Here is a 27064-nt window from a genome sequence, read left to right as displayed (position 1 = left end):
AGAAGATTGAAGTGCTCATCAGTGTCAATTTAAATAATAAAATACATTTTGTACTCTTAAAATGTTCTCTTTGTATAATTTCACAATTCTGCTTCTGTTGTCACGAAAAATTTCTCTGCCTGGTGATAAATAGACGGCTATATATAAGTTTATCAATTAAGCGTTACTGCCAATGCATTCAGTTATTCTGAAGCTAGCGAAATTTAAAACTTATAAATTATAATTTGTAAACAAAACGTTTACCAGCAATTACCATAGTTTTACAAACATGTTATCAGAATCATCGTGCTCTGTCTACCATATCTTGAATAATATATCATTCTGTTCTCTTGGGTTTAATTTGAGAACCTTTTCCTATAATAAACAATAATCAAAAGAGAACACAGTATTATGCCATATCAGTATTGATTATCGTAAGAGAACGTTTAACAAATAAGCGTTGAATTTCGCCCATATAAATGGAAATCCAGCTCTTTGTTAGCCAGTTCAATATAGACTTGCTTCGCGTAACGTTCGGGCTAGAAAATCGAATCGATTGATCATGTTTTCGCTGGTTTTGCTGGCGCTGTCGCTCCTGACATTAGCGTGGTACTATACCAGGCACCATTATGACTTTTGGGCGCGACGCGGGTTTCCATACGACAAGCTCTCGGGGATTCCGTTCGGATGTTTGGACAGCGTGTGGAGGCAGGAGAAGAGCATGGGCCTGGCCATCTATGACATCTATCGAAGGAGCAGGGAACGTGTGCTGGGCATTTACTTGCTCTTCCGTCCGGCGGTCTTGGTCCGCGATGCCGAACTGGCACGTCGTGTGCTGGCCCAGGATTTCGCCAGCTTCCATGATCGAGGGATCTACGTGGACGAGGAGAAGAATCCGCTGTCCGCCAGTATATTTGCCCTACGTGGTCAGAGCTGGCGGGCCATGCGGCACATGCTGTCGCCTTGTTTCACCTCCGGCAAACTAAAGGCCATGTATGGCACCTCCGAGGATATTGGCGACAAAATGGTGGCCCATCTGCAAAAGAAGCTGCCAGAGCAGGGCTCCGAGGAGGTGGATCTGAAGAGTGTGATGCAAGACTATGCCATCGACATCATTGCCTCGACCATCTTCGGCCTGGACGTGAATAGCTTCGAGAACCCGGACAATAAGTTCCGCAAACTGGTGTCGATTGCAAGGGTCAAGAATAGGTTCAATGCCCTATTCGGTATGCTGATTTTCCTGGTGCCCTCGTAAGTGATCCTTCTACTCCCCTTGGTTTATTTAATCCAATTGATTGTCTGCAGCATAGCCAAGTTCCTGTTCAGAATGGGACTTCAAAATCCAGTTGGTCTGGCCATGCTGGAGATTGTCAAGGAAACCGTTGAGCACCGCGAGAAGCACGGAATTGTGCGTAAGGATCTGCTGCAGTTGCTTATTCAGTTAAGGAACACGGGCAAGATAGAAGAGAACGAATCATTTAGCATACAAAAGACACCCGACGGTGAGTGGTTAACAGAGTAGTTAAGGTTAAGGTTAAAATAACAATCATATTCGCTGTATCCAGGTCACATCAAGGCCATTTCACTGGAGACCATTACCGCCCAGGCGTTTATATTCTACATTGCTGGCCAGGAGACCACTGGCTCGACTGCAGCCTTCACCATCTTTGAGTTGGCCCAGTATCCGGAGCTGCTGAAGCGCCTGCAGGATGAAGTGGACGAGACCCTGGCCAAGAACGACGGAAAGATCACCTACGATGCCCTGCAAAAAATGGAGTTCCTGGAGCTGTGCTTCCAGGAAACCATTCGCAAATATCCCGGTCTTCCCATTTTGAACCGTGAATGCACCCAGGACTATACTGTACCCGAAACGAACCATGTAATACCGAAGGGCACCCCAGTGGTGATCTCGCTGTATGGCATTCACCACGACGCCGAGTACTTCCCGGATCCCGAGAAATACGATCCCTATCGGTTCGCCGAGGAGAGTCGCAACTACAGTCCCACCGCGTTTATGCCCTTCGGCGAGGGTCCCAGGATTTGCATTGCCCAGCGGATGGGTCGTGTGAATGCCAAGCTGGCGATCATCAAGATCCTGCAGAACTTCAACGTCGAGGTGATGAGCAAACGCGAAATAGAGTTCGAGAACCACGGCATAGCCCTGATGCCCAAACATGGAGCTCGAGTGCGTTTGTCCAAAAGAGTGCCCAAATTGGCCTGAACCCTCCACACTGATGAAAAATACAATAGTTTTAAACGGCAGTTAATTCATTATACCCTTGCAGAGGGTATTATAATTTCAGTCAGAAGTTTGCAACGCAGTGAAGGAGACGTTTCCGACCCTATAAAGTATATATATTCTTGATCAGCATCACTAGGAGAGTCGATCTAGCCATGTCCGTCTGTCCGTCTGTCCGTCTGTCCGTCTGTCCGTCCGTTTATATGCAAACTAGTCTCTCAGTTTTAAAGCTATCTGCATGAAACTTTCCCAAAAGTTGTCTTTCTATTGCAGGTAGTATATAAGTCGGAACGAGCCGGATCGGACGACTATAGCATATAGCTCCCATAGGAACAATCGGAAAAATAAATGAAAAAAAATTATAACTTTGCTGTTTTTTAATTTTTTGTTTAGTTCTTCGACATATAGTAATGGTAAAATATTTCCGATTTACGGTTTAAATTTCATCAAAATCGGACGACTATAGCATATAGCTCCCATAGGAACAATCGGAAAAATAAATGAAAAAAAATTATAACTTTGCTGTTTTTTAATTTTTTGTTTAGTTCTTCGAGATATAGTAATGGTTTAATATTTCAGAATTACGGTTTCAATTTCATCAAAATCGGACGACTATAGCATATAGCTCCCATAGGAACAATCGGAAAAATAAATGAAAAAAATTATAACTTTTCTGTTTTTTAATTTTTTGTTTAGTTCTTCGACATATAGCAATGTTTAATTATTTCAGAATTATGGTATAAATTTTATCAAAATCGGACGTCTATAGCATATAGCTCCCATAGAAATAATAAAAATATATAAAATAACTATCTAATAATTGAGCTGCAAATAATCATAGTTTCAATGTTTTTTTTTAGCACATACTCAAGTAAATCATAATTTAAATGTTTTCAAAAGTATTTAATTAATGCAATAGCTGCAAGGGTATATGAACTTCGGCTTGCCGAAGTTTGCTTTCCTTCTTGTTTTTGATTTAAACCAATCCGTTAAGTTCTACTATCGCTGATATGATAAAAGATAATCCCGTTCATACCATATGTAATATTTTGTTGGTAAATTGTATAATATATCGTGTAAAAATGTTTAATTGATTAAAATTACTTTATATAATCACTAACCATACAACATGTTACATGGTTAGTGCAAAAACCTTACCTTTAAGAATTAAAACAAATTAAATGTTCTATACATATAGCATTCCTGTTATATTTCTTTTAATCAGTTCGTTTATTCATATTTAAGTATTCATTTGCTAGGTTGGTGCAGTCCATCGATTCACATTCGTATTTTATTGAAATTCTTAAGGTATCTTATCGCTATCATTGGTTCGCAACGATAGAAGCCCACTGCGACCGATACCATAAGTTAACAAAATTATATACATTTTTGGTTAAAGAATTTTTATTTAAATATAAATAAACCTGACTAAAAAGACACTATCAGTTATAACGATAGAAACCTTGGTAGTTAATCCCTATGTATATTTAAAACGCACCCAAAAGTCAGGTCAACAATTTTTATTGAATGCATGCCAGTGCTGTAGAATCTTTCGCAGTTCAAAGAGACATAGGTAAAGATATATGTACAATAACAAAACCAGTGTGGTAACTATCCAGTCAATTTCCATTCCAGTCATCCGATCGTTCCGAATTATCCGATTTATTTGCTCTCACGCTCCTCCAGTTCCTTCATCTCCTTCTCGTTCTGCAGCATTTTCTGTTTGTTCTTTTGCCGAAAGATTTCCTTGCTGGCCTCCTTGATGGCCTCGAAGATTTTGGCCTGCGACATGATTTGCTTTTGTACATTCTCCACGGCGGGTTCGGCATTAATATCGATCAGATCACTCAGACCCTCAGACAAATATTCATTGTTATAGGGCTTGTCCTCGACTTCATTGCGTTTGAATATCGAAAATGGCGGATACGAGGGGTAGGTACGCTTGCGTCCACATCCTGTAACACATTTGCATTAAAAACTTCTAAATATAAACATTTTATGGACCCTAATTACCTGTAAAGGCATTGCAAAATGGTCTCTTTTCATACTTCCATTGTATAACGCCACTTAGTTTGTGCTGCAAATAATGTTAAAATTAATTAATTAAAATATTTATAAAATCACAAGAAACATTTTATCGAATTAAAGAAATTCCTGCTGCCTTACACGAAATTTGATTTAAATAATACTTATGACATAGTATTATCTTTATAAAAATATTGCAAAGCTATTTTAAATTTCATTATCAATTTAGATTAAAGTTTTGCGTGCTTCTGACTAATAACATTACGTGTGTTCTTGTGCTAATGATTAACAATAACATAATTTCACCATGGCTTTCCACTTTTTTTCTATAGTTATGGAATAGTTGTTAAAACTCACATTTGCCATATTATTGACTTCGTTGTTTTCCCTTTCCAGTGAAGCCTGACAGGAGATCAAACATGTCAAAAGCGCCACTAGTCTCAGTGAAATTTTAATAAAAGTTTTCATGGCGAAGAAGGGTGTCCTGTACTTTTAAGATGGAACCACTTAACAAACCGACGCGCTTAACACTCGGAATATAAATGAACGGAGCCGCAGCTTGGGCCTTGGTCAACATCTCGGCTACGCAATGTGAGACTTGTTGCTTTCAGAATGCGACAGGACCTCCAGCTGGGCCTGGAATGTATTTTGGTTGCCACTTAATGGCTTTTTGTGTTTTTCCCGACCTTTCCCAGGCGGGCCGCCCCCGCACAGAAATATTGCATTGACGTTTGAAGGATGGTCCTTGCCCTTGCTTGCAGAGGGTACTAAAAACCACTGCAAATTCAATTTAAAACTTGAACTGGACTTGAACTTAAAGCGTGAAATCGTGTAGAAGTTTGCAGATTTTCCTTTCATTTCGGCCAGTGTAGCTGCAATGGCCACATTTCGCTCGCGAGCGAACTGAGACGAGTGTCTATTTATAAAGACCCGATCCGAGGTGTCCGAAAAAAAACACACTCACAGATCGCTCATACGCCACAGAGCCAATGTGCATTTTCCGAAAGTTTTCCCCACACTTCCACGGGACTTTTCCGAACAAACAGTAGCCATTTCGAGTCGATTCTCCACCGAAACGGTTCGCGTGCTACTCGATCTGCGGAATTCGAAAATTGCATGATCTGGAAAATAAATAACCATTTATACTCATCTTCGGAATTTTGAATAAACAAAACGCATCGCCGCCAAGAGATATAATTGTAGCCTAGTTGAGTTTTGGACTTTTGTTTTTCGGCTTTCCCACGAATTGGTGTCGAAAGCAAAGGAATTTCTGTGTCACTTCTACTAAAATAGCATGTGAGTAATTTGGAAATCTATAAATTATGCCAAATTAATTAGAATACCTATCATTTAATTTGATTATGGAGACCAATTTCTGTCAACTGAGGCCGGAGAAAAAACTTGAGAAATCGTTTATATCACATTGCATGCAATTTCGTGTTGCCAGTGAGAATCTTCTGTACCTTGTTTTTGTCTACGTAAAGTAAAAACCTAAAAATACCACGGCTATTTTGAGTTTTTCTCACTTTTACTGTCACACTTCGGTTTGACAACTTTTCCTCTGTCCTGTCTCTTTTTTAATTGTCGCCGGCTACCGCTTTTCTCTTTTTGTTAATTAAGCGAGAGCATTGCTAAATGTTTTTCCGCTTCTTTGTTTATATGAAACATCAAATTCTTTGCATATTTCTCTTGCCGAAACTGTAAACATTTCAGCATGCCTGAGCGGTAATTTACGCTGAAAATTACAACATTATCGTGAGCGGATCGTAAAAAATAATTTTCAAATAAAAAGTGGCCCTGTCGAGTGACGCTGGTGCTGCTGCTGCAGCAGCCAAAGTTTGTTGTTTGGACACATACACAGTCATTTATTTATAAGCATTCAATTTATTTTATTAATTTCCCCACTCGCCTATAAATAGACCGAAGATGTCAGAGCCCGCAGCCCAACAACAGCAGCCCCAGAATGGAAAGGAGCGCTCCAAGTCCACGGAGGAGAAGGAAATCCCACGCGAACCGGCGCTGGTGCTAAAAGACATTGACGTAAGTTACAACATATACCACATATGCAACTACATGCCAAAAATATATATTTTACAAGCCTATTTAAGAGTTAGTTTAGGCAACTAAACATTGTAGACAACCGATTTGGAGCAAAAACCAGCGAATTATATTTAAATTTTAAAAAATAAGTAAACAGTGAATTTAAATATTTAGATCTGATTGTTTGGACCCATTTTACAATACTCTCTGCAAGGGTTCATCCCTCAATTTTTTATAAATATTAATATATATATTTTCATTATTCTAGAAAATTGTTTTAAAGATTTTTAGATCAAAATAATCTCACTTGTTCTGCCTGAACATGACGAACAAATTTGTCGTGGGCACAATTTATTGCCCATTTGTGAAAATATATTCGTATCATTCAACTGAAAGTTTTACAAAAATGGTTTTGAAAAGTGAAATATATAACAACAAAATGAATATTTTGTATGTAAACGAAAACAAACATTCCGAGTTGTTTGTAAACAAAGTTTGTAAATATTTGCATTCAAATTTTTAACATGTGAGAACTCGATAACCTTTTTAATAAAATATTATTTTTTCGAATTTAAAAAAATGGTTAAGATTATAATGTATTGTCTTTTGCCCGAAACAGATAAAGACTGAATTAGAGAGCCTAGTGAAACTGCTGGACGGCAAGATCTACAAGGAGGAGGAGGTGGCCATGGAGGAGCTGCATCAGTATTTGATCGAGGACGATGGCTCCTGGGCGCTGGGCGACAACTTCCTGGTGTTTGTGCAGCGTGTGCTGCGCGACAATCAGGCCTTCTCCCCGGACACACGGATACACTTGATCCGCACCCTGGCCTATGCGGCGCTGAAGGACGATGTGATCATTATACTGCACCAGGATCGCAGGGATCACACGCTGATGAACTACGCCCAGGACATTGACAAGCAGACGCCCGAGGAGCAGCAAGCGTGGGCCATGTTTGTGAGTAGATGTCCCTTTTTGATCCGAATTTTCCATTTCATTTATTTGCGTATAAAACAGATGTGCAATCTCTTCGAGAACCTGGGTCCCTCCGAATGGCTGCTGTACATTTCCGAGTGGGAGTACAATGGACAGACCATCTCCAACATACGAGTGACCACCAAGGTGGCCGTCCACTGCATCCTATCCAATTGCCCGCAGCTCAAAAACATTGGCAGCATGATCCTGTACAACATTGCTATCAAGGAAGTGAAGACTGTGGTGAGTGGGGATTAATGCCTGACCAAAACACATATACTAAGGATGTGCACTTTCAAAGGTATTCGACGATATTGCCGTGGAACTGGCCATGGCCATTCTACAGTTCTTCCAGAGCAGTCCCAACGAAGACCAGATCTTCCGCACATTGAAGGCCCTCGCCCGCTTCCTCGAGGTATTGACCCATATTCGATTTAGCCATTATTGACAGCTGTCATACATTCGCAAATATTTGTTTTATTTTTGCAACTATTTAGGTCTCGCAAGACGTGCCGATGATCATTCAAATGATTGGACCGCATCCAAAACAATTCGCCGGGAAGAGCGAGCGCGTGGACGAGCTGATAAAGATCATTAGTTGCAAGGTGCCCGCCTAAGGGAGACTTCCAGAAAATAAAAACATAATCATAGTTGCCCCTTTTCTAATCTATATATATATATATATATTCTAGACTCTCACTTTTGTAAAGCATTTTAGCGACTCAATAAACATTTGTATCCCCTAAACGGTCGACTACATGGCTGCATCGCCGCAGCAGAGTTTCAAAAAGGGAAATCCATTGCCTCCAGTGGCTCGTAGTTGCAGCCAGTGCTTCTGATTGGAGACGAACATCTCGGAGGGCAACTGGGTATCCTGGGCGGAGGCATCCTCTGCGAAAATAAAACTTCAATTCTTACCAAACGGGAAAAAATTGCATATATGGGATTGGCACAGAAATCACTTGGTTTTTGTAATAACTTACATGGGTGCCTAAAAGTATGCAGTAAATGAAAGAATGTCATATTTCGGAAGAAAGTCCATTAGATGTCCGTACATAAAATATATTGTTGCATACTTTTAGACACCTTTGAGGGGTTACTCTAAGTTGCAGGGCAACCCAAGTCTATTTTAGGTTTTTTTTACGAAACTTCTTAACTGTTTTAAACGATTAAAATGTTTTTCGGTAGCTTTGAAGTTGTCATTTCGAGAAAAACGCGTTTTATACTTAAAAAATAGTAAATGCAAAAAAAATGTTTTCGATACCCTTGTGATTTCTGTAGCACCCTAGATAGACTGTCAACTTACGCGCTTTCTTGTCGAACTTCGGCGACTGGGCTATGGAGATCACGTCCTCCGGCTTGCGGAGCAGTATCTTGCCCACGCCCTTGCACATTCGCAGCACCTCGTGGTTGCTCAGCTTATCCAGCTGCTCCTCATCCAACAGAGTGCAGGCCAGGATCCACTCGCGCACATCATCGAAATCGTTCAGCAATCGCACTGCTCCATTGACGCTGAAGCGGATGCGTTTCTGGTAGATGAAGTCCAGCCAGGCCTCGCAGATGAGCTTCAGGATCAGCTTGAGTATGACAATGTCCTTGGTGGCACGTATCGTGGGCAGGTAGATCTCGTCCAGCACATAGCCCACGTACAGGCTCTTCTCCTCGTTGTTGTAAACATCTCGCTGCCAGAAAGTGGCACCGGGAAAGCAGAGGGTAAAGTTGGCCAGGCTGAGAACTCGGCAAACCGCTGACAGGATCTGAACACACTCGTCGGTGGTTTTCTTAGGAGCAAGATAAATATTTATATAGCTAGACAATTTTTAGTAAAATATTAAATTTTGTAATTAAATGTTTTGTATCTTATAATATTTCGTTTTATGATATTTATAAATGAAGCCAGTAAAATTTGTTTTAGAGAATAAATAAATAAACACTTAAGTCTAAAATGATCTTAAATCTTATTGGTTCATAAAAATTATAGCATTTTAAAAAAGGTAGTGTGGTTAAAAATAAACAAGCTGGCCTTTAAGTCCATAATATTTTACGGATGGATATGAAATTGGGGATGTGGGTAATAAATTTAAAATCAATAGCTTTGTATTTAGATCAGGAAAAGCTGACTATTTATATGCCATATTTATGCTCCCATCCATTCTTTTTTTAAGAGATCAAAAAATGTATTTTTAATATTCCAGTTTTATAAATCTATTGCTGGTAATTTTTAAGAAGGTTTTTGAATCCTAATATAAGTCCGATCTATATGAAATTTAAGTGAAAATTTAAAAACTTTCTTAGTATTTTTTAGCTCAGAAATATTTCACTATCTATATTGCAAACTTATGTTCAATCATATTTCTTAGATGGACATATAAAGTGGCATTACAAATTCTTTTCTAGCAAAAAGGGTCAGAAATTTTTCAAACACCCCATTAATTATAGATTTTATTTCCTCAGTGGTAGATTATCAGTTTCCGTGCTCACCTTAAGCTTGTCTATGTTGGCATTGACCTCGGCGATGAGTTTGGTCCGCAGGGCCACACAAACCAGCATCAGTATATCGCTCAGGTCGGCAGTGAGTTTCGGCAGTTGAAAGGTGATGAAGACATTTAGGCACAGCTTGACATCGTGCTCAAGGATCTGGAAGAAGCGATCCATTTTCCATTCGCAGCACAGGAGTTTCGCCTGCTCGGTGACCCAGAGGCGCATTGAGTGCACCGAATGATCTGCAAATGGTTCAAATAAAATCAAGCATTGAAATTATGTCCAGCTTACCCAGCCTGTGAAGTATGGGTATCTGTTCAGCCACTGGCAACAGACTGGAGTTATTGTGCGCCTCCAGATTGGAGAAATATTGGTTACTCAAGTTCACCAAGTTGGCGAAAATACTGATCCACACGGTGCCGGTTGGGGTTCCAAAATCCTAAATAAAAATTTAGTTTTTGAAGTATAATGATTAATTTTATGTATGTATATTACATTTTTGGGACAATCGCGGTACTGCTCCGCTACCACATCCACCAGACGGTTGGTATCATTCGAAGAAATGAGGGTGAGTCGGAAGAGCTGATCCCAAATGTTGTTGCATACAAATCCAGTGAGGATCTCGCCAATACCACGTAGCGTTGTGTAAACAGGTTCGGGTATGTCTATATTTTAATTTTAAATTAAACTTATAATTATATAGATTGATTCTTACTCACCATTCACACTCTGATGATAAAGCCAGCTGCGAATGGAGTCTATATGGGTGAGACGATAGCAGGACACGGGGTTATCTATCCACCAGAGCAGTATATGATCCAAAATAATGCCCACATATGACCAGAGCAGTCGCAAACCCTTGACAATATAAACATTCATGTCCACTGGACCCTTTTTGCCATTATCTGTTAGAGATTGGGAACATTAGATTAGGTAGGTTCTTATTTCTTTTGTTAAAAAAAAATCGTTTTTTTTCACAAGAAATGAAAACTATTTATAAGTAGAATATGCTTACAAAAGGATTTTTAGATATGATCAATATTTACACACCTTATTTACGCGCTTTCTATAAACTTTAAACTCTTCCATCCGAATTTCAAGCACAACTATTAATCAATTGTTCCGATTTTCTTCATTCAAGCAAATTTAAAAGGTGATACTTTTAGGTATGGCCTATTTTTAAACAATTTTCTTGCTCATATCACAAAAAAGTGGAAAGCAAAACTTTTTTTCAAATGTTGATGTTTTAGTTCATTTTTGGTAAAAACACCTTTATAATTTCGTATAAGCCATAAGAATTTTATCAACTTTAATAAATTAAAGACATATTTCATTTGTGCTCACCATCCTTGTTTTTAGCCATTTCAATTTTTTGTCGCGATAAAAATGTCTCCTTATTGTACAATGAAATTTATACTCAATGGTTGTATTATGTCAAATATAAATCCCAAGATTCTTCCTTTTTTCAGCCAATAAAAATAGATCCTCCCCTTAACTTAAGCCAAAACGTACCGAAAATGGTCGGACTTATTTCCGTGGCCTTGGCTATCAGTTGGGCGATGAAGACCCGCTCCTTCTGCAGGAAACTCTCCGTGTGCTTGCAGCGCAGGCTCTGATGGTCGTGGTCCTGCACCTGGAGACTCCCGTCCGCCATCTGCAGCTGCATGGACTTGTAGTCCTGGGCGGTATCGCAATACGGCTGGTAGTCCCCGGCGGCAAAGGATATGTTCAGGGTGCGCAGAATCTCGAGGCTGGAGGAGGTGGACTCCAAGTTCTGCTGCTCCCGCCAGGCATCCTGTTCGCCCATGTTGAAGAGTCCAAAGACCAGGTCCAGGGCATTCTGCTCCACTCGAGTCTGGGCCACAAGCTAAGTCAAATAATTTTAAATAGGATCTATACTTGGTAATTAGTTTAAAAAGGACTTCCACCTGCAAAACGTAGCCAAAATCAATGGATTTGAGGGCCAGGAGCAGGGCCGGATACATGTTGCTGCAGACATTGGCGGGCATTTCCTCCTTCCTCTTGCCACCCAACTTGGGCTCCTCCTCCGGCTCCTCCTCACCCGGCTGGGGAACCACCGCCACCGGCTCCAAAGGCTTCTCCACCTTGCGACACTTGTTATACAGCTGGGTAATGTGCAGGGCCCAATTCAGCCACATCTCCGACTGCATGGACTTGCGGAGTAGGAAGCTTAGCTGCAAGAGATTCGGGATCAGTCCTCATTGGGGATTAGAAAACTCCCTAGACTCTGGACACACCGTTCGCTTGAGCACAAAGGTGAGCTGGCAGAACCTTCGGTCATTGAGGTCCATGATCAAGTGGAACTTCTTCATCAGCAGCTGGTTGTAGGGACTCCTCTTGATCTTCTTGGAGAGCGACTGAAAGTCGGCGTTCTTGGTCTCGTCCTTGAGGTTCCAGTACTGCTCCACCACCCGTTCGCACTCCTCCAAAATGGTGTCCTGGGGGGGTGGATTTTTTATTAATTTAACTACTTATACTGCTTAGTTGCTGAACAACTCACATGCTCACTGAATATCGCCGAGTTGACATCGATCACTATGCGCTTGGTAATCCGACGCAGCTCCAGGCCCAATTTGCCGATTTCCGCGAACGTGTGCATCGGCTGGGATTTGTTGCGGCAGTACCACTTCGGGGTGGTGCTCATTTTCGGTTGGGGCCTGTCCGCCGGTGGCGGAACTACCCCCTGCCTACCTGCCCTTGCACCCTAACTCCCTGCTAGCAGCTAACCCAACCTGGTACTAGACAAATCGCTTTTTAATTATTGTGTCTCCCAGGCACGCATCCGTACATTCGTACATCCCTGTTTCCAAGTTTCCGAGTTTCCAAAGCCTGGCGAATGCAAATTTTCCAAATGTTGGATCGATGCCGGGTCTCGTGACCCCCGCAGCCAGGCAACGCACGCACCTGACAGCAACGGCGGGCTGCGGATGTACCCAGTTGAGGGTGGCACACATGGGTGGCACACATGGGTGGTGCCACCTTGATTGAACATCATCGACAGACACGCATTTGTCAGGCTGCCCCTTATGCAAATGGGCTATGGGGTCACCGGGGTGTGGCAATGCCAAATCAAATGCTAGACTAACGATGTCATAACGAGTAAAGTTTCAGTAGCCCGACAGGCTTCACTATCACCTGCCAGTATGCGGAGGAAGTTGGATAACAATTACTTTGGTAAACTAAGGCCACAAAAACTTTTTATTAAGTTCATAATACCGTCGAGAAATAAACTCACAGTAAGCTTTAGTTTCATCGCAGAACAACGATCCGCCAGTCACAGTGCACCCAGTATATCGACTTGGGCATGACAAAGGAGATGAACCCATTTTTTAAATATGGATAAGGATAGAATGTTAGCCATGGAAAGTCGTGGTTTGTATTTAAACATAAATTTAAATACAAAGTTAAATTTTTAAATAATATTTAAATTTGAATATACAAATCGGCTATTAAATTTGTAACATAAGAACACAAGACTGTAAAAAGTACAAAACAAAAGACAATATATCCGTAAGCTTTCCAGAAAAGTGTCCATTCTTTTCTGTTTTGGGCAATTGAAACTGGATTTTAAATTTATAAAATATGTTTACTCTGATTTAGTGCAAATGTTTAGTTTCAAACAGCATTTTATTCAATTAAGATAAATAAAAGCAGACAATTTAGGCACTTTAACCGGCTTAAGCTAAGCCTGACTCTCTGTAACCAGGGACGTAGCATTAGCGACATCTGCTCTGGTCGGTGGCTTATCCTCTTTGGTGTTGCAGAGGAAACCCCTGGCTATCCAGGAGCACACTAGCAGCAGGATGATGAACACATGGGTCACCAGCAGATGGTCCAACGATTCGCGCACCTTCTGCCAGGAACCTCTATTGTTGACAAAGTAGCAGAAGTACAGGCTCATGGTGTCGTTCATTAGGAACAAGCAGATGAAGATTGAACGGGCATTCTTGCGTCCAAAGGACACCAGGGCGTATATGCTCGATATAACGATAATCGATGGAATAAATATCTTTAGCAGGATAAAGGCTGCGATCAGGTGAAGGGAGAACTGGGGGAAGAACAGTCGCGAGGTGATGGGTTTGAATGTGAAGTTGAAGAACCAGTGGCCGGTGCCAAAGAAGGATACGTAGAAGTACAGCAATATGAGGGCCGCATAGCGATAGGACAGCCTTAAGTGGTTCACTGGACTCGTAAGTCTTTCATTTTGCAGCACCTCTTGGACTCCATCACCTTCCCCGTCCTGATTCTGATCTTTGATGTCCAACGACATGTTGCTCTTTTCGTAAAGTTCGAGGCCCAAAACGAACTCAGTGACCATGATCTGGACAAAGAGCGAGGCCATCGATATGGTCAGCATTATATGTACGGTTAGCATATTGAAGATTATCAACTCCAGGCGCCGCTTCAGCTCCTCTGTTCCACTGTATGGGATCGACAGAAAGGCGAAGACCAGGTACGACCAGCAGGCGACATAAACATAGGTGCAGACGGGCTGATTCGTGTCCCATTGATGGATGCCATAGGCTGCCGCCAGTAGGGCTGCAATGTTGATGACCCAAACACGTTTGGCATGACGGTGCCTCAGGATCAGGGGACGAATCACGGATAGAACTATGCTGAAGTAAACCACATGGCTGTTACCCACATAAACTCTAATGTCATCGGTGATGAAGTCCCAACTTGGGTTCTGCTTTACCACCAGGATGGCGCTCAGCAGGATGACCAGAGCAAGCCAGAGGAAGAACTTCGGGGAGGGGTGGAGGAAGGCCCTCCGATTGTTGAGGCACACCATCACCAGGTAGAGCAGTCCAATGTGACTGTTGTGGAAGGCCATCAGTATGAGCAGGCCAGCGGGCAAAACGATTCCGGCCAGGTGAAGGACGGAGAAGTGGCACATGCACCAGTTCCCCTCCAGGGGACGTTCAGCCAGGCCGAGGATGAGGATGCCCAAGGGCAGCAGCAGATAGAAGGCCGTCAGGCAGGGAACCCTCTGCAGTATCATTAGCTCCATGAGTATCAATCCCCCCAAGGTCATCAACAACGTGGTCCAAGTTCTGAATCCTCTTCGCGCTGATCTCGGCTGGACCGATTCCCGGGTGAGTTGCACCAGCAGCAGGTAGAACCAAAGCAAATAGGAGGCGGTGGTGGCCACCAGCAGGGGCAGGTGATAGTAGCCGTGGTAGTACTCCAAACACCTCTGCGCCTCCTTGGCCATCTTCGTACTTATCTTCCGAGCCTCATCGAAATATTCCTGGGCCACCAGATATTTCATTCTTTGCGGATACTGATCAATCTGGGCCGAGTCCAGGTCCTCGAATTTGGGCAGCAAAGCATACAGAATGCCGTCCTCATGACGCTTTATCAGAATCCTGGCCTGAGCCAGCAGCTGCATGGCATTCAAGTGAAGGGCCTGCACTTCATATTGAGCACTAGCATTCAGGAATCCCAGGGGCAGTAGGGCCATGTTATTCATCGGAGGTGGAAGACCAATCAAGGCCGACATTAACGGGGCCAATTGCGTCTGCTCCAACTGGTACAGAGGCAGAGTGAGTCCTTCATTATCGACAGTGAAATTCTGGCCAGGATCGGGGGCCATGCGATTCACACCTGCTCCCCAGAGCATAAAAGGGGTTTCCACCTCGCGATCTCCTCCACCGCCATGCTGCCCTGAAAGATAGGTTGTCTTAAGTGATGATGGACCCTTAGATGACTCTAGTGAACCCAACCCACCTGCATCATTCATGCCATGATCTGCCGTCATCAGATACGCCGTACGACTGTCGTTGAACACGCTTTCAAAGAGATCATAGGTCTGGCGGATTCCGCGTTGGGTGAAGTTAAGCTTCTCCTCGAAACTGGGGCCGTAGGGCGTGTAGGCGTGGCCGGCCAGGTCTATATCGGCTAGGTAGACGAAGAACACCACCGATGTGGTGTTGCGCAGGGGCCGCACATTCTCCTCCTGAGTAAGGAACTGGCGCACCTTGCCGAAGACCCACTCATCCAGCTTAAGCCCGCCCGAAATGTCCGACCTGGTGAAGGTTTCGAAACGCAGTGGAGCACCACCGGTGGGCAGGTGGGTGAACACTTTGGCCACCACATCCTGGGTCCAGCCAATAGCATTACGGCTGCGATTGAAAACGGTGTCAAAGGTGGACGGGTTCCAGCCAAAGTTGGTGAGGGCTGCAGCGGGATCCTCATTGAATCCGCCGAAGATGGCGATGTGACCCGGACGGGTAACTGTGGGCGGACAGGCGCGGGAGATGCCCACCAGTCCCTGGCTGAGGAACAGCTCCCGAAGATCCGGCACAGCACTGCAGTTGTTCGCCAGCACAGATTCTGCCCTCAGGCCATCGACCACAAAGACCACGAGTCGATCCGCCGGCGGTTCTAGGCCCAAATCCCGGAGTGTACTCAATGGCTCGAGGTCCGACAACACGGTGGATTGAAAGTAAATGCTCAGGATGCTGCCGAGCAGCAGGAGATGCACCACCAAAGCCTGAACACTCCACATGATGTGTAAACTGTTCAAAAAATATAAACATATGTGAGGTTATTATTTGAATTAAATTGCCAGGTACATATGTCTTGAATCCCGAAGTTCAAACACAGAAAGCTATTTCAATATATCCGGCAAGTTTATTGATGTAACTAAAGATAGGTTTGATTTTATACGTTGCTGTCCTTTTTGAATAAACGAACTGTAAATATTCAACACACACAATCTGCTCTTGATCTCTTATTTATCATCTATACTTATTCTCTCCTCTGTACACATCAACATCTGGTTTTGTTTTGCTATCACATTGAATTGTTACATTTATAGTAGTAGTTGCTGCATGTTGCCTGCTTAAAATCTTTAAAACACGTTTTAAATTTCATCTGAAACATGCACAGGTATACACGTAAGTTAACAAGTGTATCCCGTATCTGTAGCTATAGCTCAGGCTCTAAATGTGGACTGTGTTTGTTTGCTTGTTTGTTTGTTTGTGGTTGATTTGTTTGTTTGATTGTTGGTTGTGTTATGTGTTGTGTTCGAAGGGATTAAGAATCAAAGGGGATTGTAAGAAGCACACATTTCTTTTGAAAACTTTCGCTGAACTTGAAGTGAATCAACTTTGTCGTCATCAAAGCGCTTTTCCTGTTTGTTTTTGCTTTTGATTTGTTTTTGTTTTTGTTTTTACAAAATTAGACTTAAAATTGCTTGCGCTTGTCGTAACTACACATTAATTTAGTGGTTGTTGCTTAGTTCCTTGTTCTCTCTCTGTTTTTATCTCTCGCCAGTGTCCTTTTTGTTTAGCTTTTTTGAGTTCTCAAAGTACATAATACATTTAAAATATATAGAAATAATATTTGTATACATATAGGTATATATCTGCTCCATCTGCTCACACACGTATAGTAAAATATATGTATAATGTATATATATTGTATATATATAGATCTGTATGCACTATGCCTAACCACGCCTCTCCACTTCTCGCTTAATCCTCGATAGTAGTTTCCGTAGTAGTAGTAGTAGTAGTAGTATTTGTATCCTGCAGCTCTTCGAGAGTTGGAATATCGTCTTGTAGTTTTAGCACTTGTAACCTTGGGTTATAGTGCCCGGCTAAATAATATGTATCATTGTTATCGTATATGGATTGATATTGCTTCGAATCGGCGCCGAACTTGTCGAAGTAGCTGCCAAACTGCAGCACCTCACATCGATGCGAAATGGTCTGCACATCGTTCTCATCCTCGTGCGGCGATTCAAATAGAGCACCCTGTTCCAAAGATGATTGAATTGGGTAAATCAATTGAGTTCAATGGGGACTTCAGGGACTAACTTACCGGAAATTTTAACTTTGGACAGCCGGTCGTCTCCTCCGGATGATAGAACCAGGCCACTCGCACCACCTTGTTGCCCGTGGTCGTTTCCCACATGGCCTCAATGCGCCCGATGTAGGGTCGATCTGGTCTGCCCGTCGATAGAAATACTGCACTGTCCCCGACCTACGAGCCATCAAGTAAACAAAGTTAAATACTGTATGGGAATATGAACGAGTGCACGCTTACCGTGATAGTCTCCTTTCCCCTTTTGATTGTTTTGTAAAATTGCTTTCTGGCGCGTCCCTTGACGCCCGCCTTGCGATAGGCGGTACCATACCAACCCCACAGCTGCCGTTCCGGCAGGAAGGCGGCTATCTTGCTGCTTCCCTTGGAGTTGTTATGCTCGACCAGATCGTCGCCCTTGGCCTGCGAGTGCAAAATTGGATTAGTTCAACCCTTCAATTACACAAACCCTTCGCCTTGCCGGCTACTACAATCGTTCCCTTATTAAATAATTCCGATTTTGTAATTCAGATATAAGTTCGGGCATTATTTAAAAAAGAACAAATGGTAAACTGAAAACATGAACTGAAAAGCTATTAGCAATTAGGCTTATTCAAAATTTAAAGGGTTCATATGTGTACTTTTGAAATTATAATGTTTTGAAAGGCATAATAAATATTTAATGGCTTCTATTTAAGTTGGGATGTTGTGTGAAAGAAGAGGTAATTATGAAATTTATATATTAAAAAAGATGGGAAAATGGTGCACAAAAGAGCTAGCATAAATATAATTATCAATTAGCATTAAACAATAATGCTAATATCATTAAATATAATGGGTTTAAAAAGGCATGCAAAATATAAAATGTCCGCTATTTATATTTAAATTTAGCTTTTTTGGCTTACATTTAAAACTGAAAACTTACCTCATCGGATATCTCAGACATGAGATTGGATGCGGTCTCCTCTTCCATGTCCAACTGCTCCGTCTTCACCTTGACCTCCACCTTAACGCGATTCGTGGTTGGCACTGGTACTGGTGAAATCTCCGCTGGCGGAGTCTCTGCGGCTTCCTGCGCTGCCGCAGCAACCTGCTGCTCCTGTGGCTCCTCGCTGCCATTCTTGCGATGATGCTTCTTGTGCTTCTTGCGCTTCTTGTGCTTGTGGTGCTTGCGGGCGGCCTCCTCGGCACTGACACCTCCACCGGATGCCGCGGGATCTGAACCGCCGTTGGTGGCCGTGGCCGCGCTGACGCCATTCTGCGCCTTGGACATCTTCTTGAGGCTCTTCTTCAGGCGCTTCTTCTCGCTGCGCTGCGTGAACAGCTCCATGGTGGCGGCCAACGAGGTGGTGTTGTCGCTACTCATCCCCAGGCTGTGGTGGCTGTGCGAGTCCTCGCAGCCGGGCAAGCTCAAATGGTCCTGGGTGACACCGCCGGGGCCACTTTCAGCCCCGCGCAGAGCGCTTCGCTTCTGCTTGCCTACTGAGTAGAGGGGATTATCGTTGTACTCTGTTCCGAGGATCGAGGGTTGGAGGTGGAAGGGATGGTGGCGGGAAGAACGAAAACAACAAAGAAGTAAATAAGGGGGCACGCACACAAGAAACTAGTGATAGGATGGAGGTCTGTTTACGCCCACGAAAGTGCGGAATGGACACACACCTGCTATGGGATAGTCGCTGAGCAGCAGGCGGATGTTCTGCAAGCGGATCCTGCCGCTGTCGCCGTCGTCGAACTCCACGCTCACGAAGTCCGGCGAGGAAGTGGCCGAGGAGTGCGTTGCACTGCTAACCGCTCCATCCTCGACCTGCTCCGAATCGATGGCCCGTCCAGGATAGAGGCATCTATACTGCTGGCTCCAATAGGCACACAGTCGCGTGCCCACCGGCACACTCTCCACGCTCTTCGGCGCCACCTCGAGGATCTGTAAAGGAGTCGGTCAGGTATATATGTACAGAATAGGATAACCCACCCATTCCACTCACCGTATCCTTGAGTATATCCTCGCGTGACATGACATGCGACTTGTTGCCGCGTTCCCCGTCCAGTGTTATGGAGTACACATCCGGCGGACGCAGTGGCTTCATCACGCCCGCGTAGAAGAGCCCGCCCATGTCGGTTAGGACGCGGGTCTCGTCGCGATACAGGTGCTCGCTGGTCAGCTGCAGCTCGCGATCGATGCCACTGACCCGTCGCTTGGCCTCCGTGGCCGTTGGCTGGTCTCCAGCGACGCCACTGGCCATGGCCTTCATCTTGCGCTGCTTCCGCACCGCAGAAGCCGCCTGCTTGGTGGAAGGCGAACAGGCGGAGGAGGAGACGGAGGTCACAGAGGTAGTTGGGGCAATGGCCACGGCCGCGTCCAGGGCACTCGGCTCCAGGCGGACAAAGGACGAGGTACTGGGTGAGCTGCTGCTGGGCAAGGGACTGTGCTCCGGCTGGGCTTGCTGCAGGGACGGCGGCGGGGGGAACGAGTGCGTCTTGTCCGGAAATCGCAGGAAACTGGACGCCTGAAGATTGCTGCTCGAAAACTTTGGGAACTTGTAGTCGCGCAATGGAGATGAGGTCCTAAACGGGATACAATTTGCATTAGTTTCGAGTGGAGAGCAAGGCTTGGGAGCATCCCACTTACCCCAGGACACTGGAAAGCGTCATTTGTGGCTGTTGCAGGGCAGGTGAGGGCTGGACCTGAACCGCCTGCTGGACTGCTGCTTGTTGCTGCTGCTGTAGCAGCTGCAGCTGCTGCTTGGAGCACTTCTTCTTCTTCTTGTGCTTGGAAATCTCGTCGAGCTTCCGCTTCTTTTTGCGGTACTGTCGCGTCACATCCGCCAGCCTCATCCGCATGCTGTTGTCCATGATGCTAAACACCTCCTGGCCAAAGCGCTGCGCGTAGCTGGGATCCATGGCGTGCAGGGCGCTGCGCAGCTCCGACTGCAGCTGCTCGTCCTGCAGGTCCACGTCCTCCTCCGCCGGAGCGGCCAACTGCTGGCGGCTGCTGCTGTGCCGTCGCTTCTTCTTGCTCTTCTTGCTGCAACGCGCCGACTTGCGGCTATCGCTGCCCGACGACTTGGAATGTTTGTGCTTCTTACGCTTCACGGGCGTCAACTCGGCCGCACCAGCACCAGCCGTCGACGTGGAGGGCAGCTCGATGCCCTGCATCGAGGGGAAGCCGGGCGAGCTCAATGGCATCTGAAAGGAGGAGGCGGAGGAGGGGAAGACGGATGCCTGCTGCGGCTGCCCGAAGGCAAAGCAGGCCTTGGCCTCGAAGACGGGCGGCGTTGTCTGCGGCGTTGGCGTGGGCGTACGTGAGGAGGGCGTGGCAAAGAGACTGCTGCCCTGCACCACCTCCTCTTGGATGCGTTGCTCGGCCAGGGCGCAGAGCAGCTTGAGCCCACCCAGCGGTTCCTGGGCGGGCGTGGTCTCCATTTCCAGCATGGGCGGCGGCGGCGTGTTCTCAGGCGGCATCAGTTCCACAGGCTGCGGCGGCGGAGGCGGCGGTGGTGGTGGCGGCTGCTCCACATGCTCCAACGGCTCCTGCTTGACGCGCACCAGCGGCTTGCTGTTGGTGCTTATGTTCGAGAGCAGTTCCAGGCCGGTCAGGTCCTCGGGAGCGGCCTGGTCGGCCTGCGTGGCCTGGGACATCATTTCTACGGGTTCCGGGGGAGTCTGCTCCGCCGACTCCTCCTGGCTGGCACTGGGTATGTCACTGGGTTCGGTCTGGGTATGGCACTCGTTCGGCTGGGTATGGCTGGCCTCGCTGGACTTGGTAAGCGTAAGTTCCAGCGGCTGTATCAGGGAGGTGTCCACTGCCTGCTCCTGCGGCTTCGCTGGGCCCGGGAAGCTCTCGTCCTCGCTGCACACCGGCGTGTCCGTCTGTATGTTGACGTCCTGCATCTGCGGCAACAGCTGAGTAGTCGCTCCCGGCACAGCCATCTCTGTCAGGCGCGGCGGTGTCTGCGGCGTCAGCGGGGCATGCAGCTTGTAGTTCAGCGCCGTCTCATCACAGACCGCCGGCAGGGGCGTGCCAGCGGACAGCTCGCCGTCGGCGTGGCCATGCATCGACAGGTTGAGCAGGGCTGGCGTGGGCGTGGCCGTCATGGCAGCCGACTGGAAGAGATGGTGGGGCGTCACATGGCCCAGGGAAGACGGCTCCATGGTGGCCGAGGTGGGCGGCGTGGGCAGGCGCATCAGATTCAGGGCCTGCTCCTTGTCGCGCGCCGCCTCGAGCGGCACAAGCGGCGGCAGGGTGAGAGGCATCGCGTACTCCTCCTTCATCCCGGGCGGCGGTGGCAGCGAGAGCAGCGATGGCATCTGCCCAGGCTGTCCCGTGGCCAAACTAAGGAAGCGGGAACTGCTCGCACTCAGGCTGCTGCTGCTGCTGCTGCTGCTGCTGGAACTCAGGCTGCCGTGTGGATTGCCACTCTGCGCGAGCCCCGATCCGCCGGCGGCCAGACTCAGGTTGATGGTGGAGTTGGTGGTGGTGGTGCTGCTCGTCTGCTGATTGCTGTGCTGGCACATTGTCGAGCTGCCCGTTGCCGTGGCCGCGGCGGCCAAATACAGCTGCAGCGTGGAGGCGTACGAGGGCGTGGTGCCCAACGCCTGGTGGCCGCCCATCGGCGGAAAGATGAAGTTCGGCAAGCTGGACAAGCTCGACAGACTGGACAGGCTGGACAGGCTGGAGAGATTAGGCGACGGCTGGAGCGAGGCAGCGGCGGCGGAGTGACCACCAGGAGCCGGCGCCTGGGGGATGTAGGCCGAGGGCCAGACGAAGGCCGCCGCAGCCGCTGCCTGCTGGAACGGATCTGTGGGCGTTAAGAGGGGAAAATTTGATATGCCTGCTGTGCATGGGCGTGGTAGCGATTCAGTTTTGTCGGAGGTTCAGTTTTGGAGTTGGAGTTGTCGGAGTTTTTGGAGTTTTTGGGCAGTGGACAGTGAGCAGTGGGCAGTGGGAAGTCGGGGAGAGAAGCGCAGTTTAAAAGCATGAATTAGTTTGGTTTTGGCGAATCGAATTGTTTCGAAATCATGCGGAGTGCTTAATGCGTATGTGAAGTGCCTATCCTCGGGCGGACTTACCGAGCGCTGTTGGGCCGGCCGGCAGCAGCACCACCTGTCCGCGGCTGGCCTCCCGCGAGTACTGCAGGCCCACCGTGGCGGGCGACATGGAAATCACTGATTCAATGGGTAATGCATCTACAAAACGCAACGGAAAAGAGAGAGAACCAAAATAGAGAGGCGGAGAATAGATGGGTTTTTCGGGATCTCACACAATGGTGGTGATCTGGTGCTCTGGTGGCAGGGGAGGGGGGAAAGGGCCAACTCACTTGGATACTGCCAGAACGTTGAGGGAGCACGGCTCACACCTGCCGCACTGAGAGCCAGTTCCTCGGCGGTGGCCGTGCCGGTGGTCATCAGGTCGCCGTTGCCCGTAAAGTACAAATTGCCGCAACTGGTGGCACCTGCAACGAGACAAAAACAAATGCTTATTTCCTGGCGCTTCAATATAATATTTTATTCCTATATGTACAGTAGTAATTCTGCGGAACGACCTGCCAACCTCTCCGCTCGACGTTCGTTTGTTTAATAGACTTTCGGGCCTGCCGTGTAACTTTAGTTGTAAGGGAAGCTGTGTATGTATACGTCAAATATTGCAGTGTCCTTGAACTATGCATTTGGTGACCGCCTGCGCCCGCCCACTCGCCGCCCACTTGCCAGCCACCCACTCACTTTACACATCAGCGACCCACCCCCGAAACTGCGGCTGGATTATTTTACAAAAATTCGATTAAACCGAACGCGATGCGTTGTAATTGCATTACATTAAGGGATCTCTGTATTGGGCAAACCACCACCCCAGCAAACGAAATGAATGACAAGTATTGGAGTATGTGCCATCTCCGAAACGCAATTAGAGCCACATCTTTTGACAAGTGATTTGTTTCGGGCTGCGGACCTACAACTACCCAGCAAACGTTTATAAATAGCCTGTGACTTGGCGCAGCCGAAACGGAAGGGAGAAGAAATAATAATAACTAAAGCCATGTTAAGGCGACGCTGCCATATGGTCGTGTACCCAATCCATTTCAGCGTGTCATGTTGCTAGGTCCTGTCCTGTCCCGTTCACGGTTGTGGATGACGACTCATTCCGGTTGAGGTCCCATCCCCGTGCGAAACCAGTCGAGCATCCATCCAGCTCTAGCATCCCCTGATGCTGCTGGCCTCCTTTTTCCTTGTTCCGTGTTCCTGGTTACCCTTACCCAGAATCCTGACTACCTCTAAGCACCGCCTCCCCCGAAGCAACAGCCACCGCTAACTTGTCTGAAAAAAAAACACCCACCCCCGTGCTCCGTCCATGAGTAATCTGTCTTTGGATACTCGCTCTGATGTGCCTTTCCCTCCACCATCCGCCCACGCTTATAGAGATTCTGCTTCAGCTTCAGCTTCAGCTTCGGTGGAGCGTGATAACGAAGCCGAAGCCCCCAATGCCCTGCTCACTGCCGAAGCATGAGTAATCCGCCTACTTTTGCCAACTTTATAAAGGTTTTTTGGGCAACAAAAAGTACCAGGGCCTGGCTGGTATATTCCAAGACCACAAAAATCTAAAATTTATCAAGGGAAAGTTATAGGTTGTTTTATTTATAGGAAAAAAAAAACCCCAATCTTAAGTTTTTTGTTTTGCTTCAGTTTCAAACTTTTGTGATAAGTTGGTACTGAATAAATTCCTAGAAAATAAAACCAAAAAATCCCCAAAAGCCACTAATGATTGTGCCTTTTATTTTCATACACAAAAATAATGAAAATTCAAATCGCACTTAGTTGTCTAAAGTTCTGTGTGCTTTCAATTTCATCATCTGTTAATTATCTGTTTACTAAATGGCTTTTGCAATTAAATATATGGATAAGACTTATTATTATTATCCCAATAATATTTTAATCACCATCAAATTCTGATTTAAAACAAAACGAGTTTTCTTTGCGCAATAAGCTGATTAAAAATATGTCACATCTGTTAATATTTGATCTGAATTCGAATCCCAAACCAAAGGCATTGGTTTTTTTTCGTAAGATCGTAAAATAGTGAAGATAAAGTTACGGCTGAATATTTCACCAACAGAGAGCTTTAAAAATAATCCCGAAAATAGAATCTGACGGGGTGTTTGCAACAACACACCCCCACGTACATAAACATATTTAATGTGCCCATCTGAAGAGCAGTTTGAAGTCGACCAAAAGCCAAAGTCAAAGCCTCCCCTCTACAATCGCAATGTGTTTCACTTTCGTTTTATTTCCGCTTTAGAAGTTCGTATGATTTACCACCGGTTTCCTTGTGCCCGCAAGGGAGGCAAAAGGGAAGAGTGCTCCTGGCTCGAGTCGATTCGAGTCGATTCGGTGGCTGTCACAACAACGACAGCCGCACAACAGGCGGCCATCATATGATTCCTGCCCTCTCAAATCTCAACTCTGACGGGGTGTTTACGGCGGGGACAGGAGACGACACCCCCAGCTCGCGCTCACTGAAGGAATTCCGCAACAACGTTCAACGTTTGCTGGCAATCTTATTAGTGGCATAATTGAACGACGTCCACGTCCTGGCATTATAAGCATCATACAACTAGTGCCCCTTGGGAACGCGAACGTAAACGCGAGTGCGGCGTTCATTAGGGCCGCTCAAATCTGGTCCCTCAATTGAATTAGATGTCCAAAGATTACACAAAGGGAAAATTATATATGTTATGAATATGCCTAAGAGGGCCTTACATATCATAGTATCATATTAAAGGAGATAACATTTACATTCAATCTATATTTTGAAACATTTGCAAATAACATGATCAATTGAATTAGTTGACACAAGATTTCACAAAGGGAAAATTATATATGATATATATATATATATGATATAGATACTTAAGAGGGATTTATTGGAGGAGATACCATTAACATTCAATCTACATATATTTTTAAATATATGCAAATACTATTCATGATTTTTAGCCATATGTAAGAAGTAAGTAATGATTTGTTCATGATTTGTAATGATTTGTTGCATTTTTCCCCGTGTAGTTTGGCACTTACCGAGGTCAGCGACGCGTATGCCGAAGCAGTTCATGTCCTTGTTGAGTGGTGGCTGCAGGGGCAGCGTGGCGGGTGTGTTTAGGGCCGGCACCAGGGCTTCCTGCGGCCGTTTCCTGGCCACGGCGATGCCAATGGGCACTGAGTTGCCTGCCGGAATAGGGACTTGCTCGTGAGTAGCTCACTTGACCAGTTGACGGGCCATCACCTACCTGAGGACTTTTCCAGTTCGGAGACCTTTGGCGAGGGCGCCTCTATTTTCACCAGCGTGGTCAAGGTGGAGGAGGACATGGTCTTGGAGGAGGCTGTCATCGAGGCGGAGGAGAGACCCTGATGCTGCACCTGCTGCTGATGCTGCTGCTGCTGGTGGTGGTGCTGCTGCTGCTGTTGTTGGTGGCAATTGTTGGAGCTGATCTCGGACACCTGGCAGGGCTCGCGCTTGATCTGCACAAAGGTGTAGGACGAGGAGTTGGTCTGCTGGTGGTGATGGTGCTGTTGCAAGGGCGCCGCCGTGTAGCCACCAAACTGGTCCAACTGCAGCTGGGCAGGATGGGCAGCAGCAGCAGCAGCAGCAGCAGCAGCCGCAGAATGCGAAACTGCCGAGGAGGTGGGCACCAAAAATGTGGCCGTTGCTGTGGTGGCGCTCAGGACATCGGCGGCACTGCTGCTGGCGCCCGGATTGAAGGCGGCCATCTAGATCTTATAGCTATATCTATATATCGCTATATATTACACGGATATGGCCACGACTAAAACTAAAACGTCCATTATCCGCACACACACACACACTGACACTGACTGGCACACACATACAGTCTACATTTTTACAGGTTTTCGCTGCCTCTTTTTTTGGATGCATTGGCTACTGGGCCTGGGCCTGCGGCAGTTCCCCGTAAACAAATGACATAATCCAAAGCGACGCGACGCCACTGGGCACTCTCTATAAGGTCGGAGAATCTCAAAGCACCCACAAACACTAATCGCCAGTCCCAAAATAAAAAAACCCTGTGCGATCCGAGATCTTTTTTTCTTTTTTTGGGAGGCGGAGACGACGGAGGCGCGACTTTCCTGCTGCGTTGTTGCGTTTTTCCGCGGTTTCTACAACGATATTTCACGCACTGGCTAAAAGGCAATTGGCCAACGCGCGATCTGTTGCCTTATTTGTGTTTTTATTTTGCAAATTGGAATTAAAATCCTCTGGAAAGTCCACGGGACGGACAAAAAGCAGCAAATTATTAGAGGTGGAGAAATATCGCTGCTAACATCGCTATTTTCAATACATCGGTAATATCGATTCATGGCAGAAGCAATCGATTAATTTCCATCTTTAATGAGTAATGGTCACACCACATAACAAAATTCAAAGTTCTTACGTTGTGAACAATTTCCCTTCAATTATCTTCCAGTTTTCAATAAAGTAATTACGC

At 45.9% G+C, this 27064-nt stretch overlaps 6 protein-coding genes across 12 annotated transcripts; 2 read left to right on the top strand and 4 right to left on the bottom strand.

Annotated features, from left to right (window-relative positions):
* The first annotated feature begins 477 nt into the window (after positions 1 to 477).
* Positions 478 to 2508, top strand: LOC128252039 (probable cytochrome P450 6d4). The gene is made up of 3 exons (XM_052979424.1): positions 478 to 1230; positions 1285 to 1481; positions 1545 to 2508. Exons 1-3 carry the CDS (start codon positions 542 to 544, stop codon positions 2198 to 2200), a joined length of 1542 nt encoding a protein of 513 aa, XP_052835384.1. The 5' UTR covers positions 478 to 541; the 3' UTR covers positions 2201 to 2508.
* Positions 2509 to 3723: 1215 nt separating this feature from the next.
* On the bottom strand, positions 3724 to 5188 carry LOC128252057 (cardioactive peptide). The gene is made up of 3 exons (XM_052979449.1): positions 4601 to 5188; positions 4232 to 4295; positions 3724 to 4173 (listed from the first exon to the last, which is right to left on the bottom strand). The coding sequence occupies exons 1-3, from the start codon at positions 4709 to 4711 to the stop codon at positions 3881 to 3883; spliced, it is 468 nt and encodes a 155-aa protein (XP_052835409.1). The 5' UTR covers positions 4712 to 5188; the 3' UTR covers positions 3724 to 3880.
* Positions 5189 to 5270: 82 nt separating this feature from the next.
* LOC128252051 (uncharacterized) lies at positions 5271 to 8006 on the top strand. Its single transcript, XM_052979440.1, has 6 exons — positions 5271 to 5539; positions 6163 to 6283; positions 6903 to 7241; positions 7302 to 7502; positions 7561 to 7674; positions 7757 to 8006. Exons 2-6 carry the CDS (start codon positions 6170 to 6172, stop codon positions 7874 to 7876), a joined length of 888 nt encoding a protein of 295 aa, XP_052835400.1. The 5' UTR covers positions 5271 to 5539; positions 6163 to 6169; the 3' UTR covers positions 7877 to 8006.
* On the bottom strand, positions 7926 to 12450 carry LOC128252034 (uncharacterized). The gene is made up of 10 exons (XM_052979417.1): positions 12262 to 12450; positions 11999 to 12199; positions 11669 to 11935; positions 11253 to 11607; positions 10460 to 10645; positions 10236 to 10405; positions 10032 to 10179; positions 9741 to 9982; positions 8566 to 9040; positions 7926 to 8150 (listed from the first exon to the last, which is right to left on the bottom strand). The coding sequence occupies exons 1-10, from the start codon at positions 12403 to 12405 to the stop codon at positions 8014 to 8016; spliced, it is 2325 nt and encodes a 774-aa protein (XP_052835377.1). The 5' UTR covers positions 12406 to 12450; the 3' UTR covers positions 7926 to 8013.
* Positions 12451 to 13369: 919 nt separating this feature from the next.
* On the bottom strand, positions 13370 to 16319 carry LOC128252030 (GPI ethanolamine phosphate transferase 1). Its single transcript, XM_052979413.1, has 2 exons — positions 15492 to 16319; positions 13370 to 15428 (listed from the first exon to the last, which is right to left on the bottom strand). The coding sequence occupies exons 1-2, from the start codon at positions 16270 to 16272 to the stop codon at positions 13444 to 13446; spliced, it is 2766 nt and encodes a 921-aa protein (XP_052835373.1). The 5' UTR covers positions 16273 to 16319; the 3' UTR covers positions 13370 to 13443.
* A 436-nt stretch (positions 16320 to 16755) lies between these two features.
* Positions 16756 to 26909, bottom strand: LOC128252027 (protein winged eye). Of its 7 annotated transcripts, none has more exons than XM_052979407.1 (11): positions 25850 to 26909; positions 25641 to 25787; positions 22889 to 23023; positions 22641 to 22757; positions 20200 to 22405; positions 19556 to 20135; positions 19233 to 19494; positions 18499 to 19055; positions 17817 to 17996; positions 17592 to 17753; positions 16756 to 17524 (listed from the first exon to the last, which is right to left on the bottom strand). In XM_052979407.1, exons 1-11 carry the CDS (start codon positions 26328 to 26330, stop codon positions 17243 to 17245), a joined length of 5109 nt encoding a protein of 1702 aa, XP_052835367.1. In that variant the 5' UTR covers positions 26331 to 26909; the 3' UTR covers positions 16756 to 17242. The 7 variants fall into 7 exon arrangements, with proteins under 7 accessions (XP_052835367.1, XP_052835368.1, XP_052835364.1 ...); XM_052979408.1 differs by having other exon boundaries at positions 18499 to 19052; XM_052979404.1 differs by having other exon boundaries at positions 18499 to 19082; positions 25850 to 26908.
* Between the last annotated feature and the right edge of the window lie 155 nt (positions 26910 to 27064).

This window comes from Drosophila gunungcola, chromosome 3R, assembly GCF_025200985.1.
Source record: "Drosophila gunungcola strain Sukarami chromosome 3R, Dgunungcola_SK_2, whole genome shotgun sequence".
Classification (NCBI taxonomy): Eukaryota; Metazoa; Arthropoda; class Insecta; order Diptera; family Drosophilidae; genus Drosophila; species Drosophila gunungcola.
The sequence above is the reverse complement of the archived record's forward strand: the minus strand, read 5'-3'. Positions and strand labels throughout refer to the sequence as shown.

Excerpts from the sequence above, each read along its gene's own strand:
- LOC128252039 (XM_052979424.1), top strand. The coding sequence starts at position 542 with ATGTTTTCGCTGGTTTTGCTGGCGCTGTCGCTCCTGACATTAGCGTGG. Across the intron at positions 1,231-1,284 it reads CTGATTTTCCTGGTGCCCTC|CATAGCCAAGTTCCTGTTCA; the intron begins GTAAGTGATCCT and ends GATTGTCTGCAG. Across the intron at positions 1,482-1,544 it reads CATACAAAAGACACCCGACG|GTCACATCAAGGCCATTTCA; the intron begins GTGAGTGGTTAA and ends CGCTGTATCCAG.
- LOC128252034 (XM_052979417.1), bottom strand. The coding sequence starts at position 12,405 with ATGAGCACCACCCCGAAGTGGTACTGCCGCAACAAATCCCAGCCGATG. Across the intron at positions 11,936-11,998 it reads CCTTTGTGCTCAAGCGAACG|CTAAGCTTCCTACTCCGCAA; the intron begins GTGTGTCCAGAG and ends AATCTCTTGCAG. Across the intron at positions 10,646-11,252 it reads AATAAGTCCGACCATTTTCG|ATAATGGCAAAAAGGGTCCA; the intron begins GTACGTTTTGGC and ends AATCTCTAACAG.
- LOC128252051 (XM_052979440.1), top strand. The coding sequence starts at position 6,170 with ATGTCAGAGCCCGCAGCCCAACAACAGCAGCCCCAGAATGGAAAGGAG. Across the intron at positions 7,242-7,301 it reads AGCAAGCGTGGGCCATGTTT|ATGTGCAATCTCTTCGAGAA; the intron begins GTGAGTAGATGT and ends CGTATAAAACAG. Across the intron at positions 7,503-7,560 it reads TCAAGGAAGTGAAGACTGTG|GTATTCGACGATATTGCCGT; the intron begins GTGAGTGGGGAT and ends GCACTTTCAAAG.
- LOC128252027 (XM_052979404.1), bottom strand. The coding sequence starts at position 26,330 with ATGGCCGCCTTCAATCCGGGCGCCAGCAGCAGTGCCGCCGATGTCCTG. Across the intron at positions 22,406-22,640 it reads GGCCGGCCCAACAGCGCTCG|CAGGCATATCAAATTTTCCC; the intron begins GTAAGTCCGCCC and ends GCCCATGCACAG. Across the intron at positions 17,997-18,498 it reads TGTCTGAGATATCCGATGAG|GCCAAGGGCGACGATCTGGT; the intron begins GTAAGTTTTCAG and ends TTGCACTCGCAG.
- LOC128252057 (XM_052979449.1), bottom strand. The coding sequence starts at position 4,711 with ATGAAAACTTTTATTAAAATTTCACTGAGACTAGTGGCGCTTTTGACA. Across the intron at positions 4,296-4,600 it reads AAGTCAATAATATGGCAAAT|CACAAACTAAGTGGCGTTAT; the intron begins GTGAGTTTTAAC and ends CATTATTTGCAG. Across the intron at positions 4,174-4,231 it reads ATTTTGCAATGCCTTTACAG|GATGTGGACGCAAGCGTACC; the intron begins GTAATTAGGGTC and ends AATGTGTTACAG.
- LOC128252030 (XM_052979413.1), bottom strand. The coding sequence starts at position 16,272 with ATGTGGAGTGTTCAGGCTTTGGTGGTGCATCTCCTGCTGCTCGGCAGC. Across the intron at positions 15,429-15,491 it reads TCATGGCATGAATGATGCAG|GGCAGCATGGCGGTGGAGGA; the intron begins GTGGGTTGGGTT and ends CCTATCTTTCAG.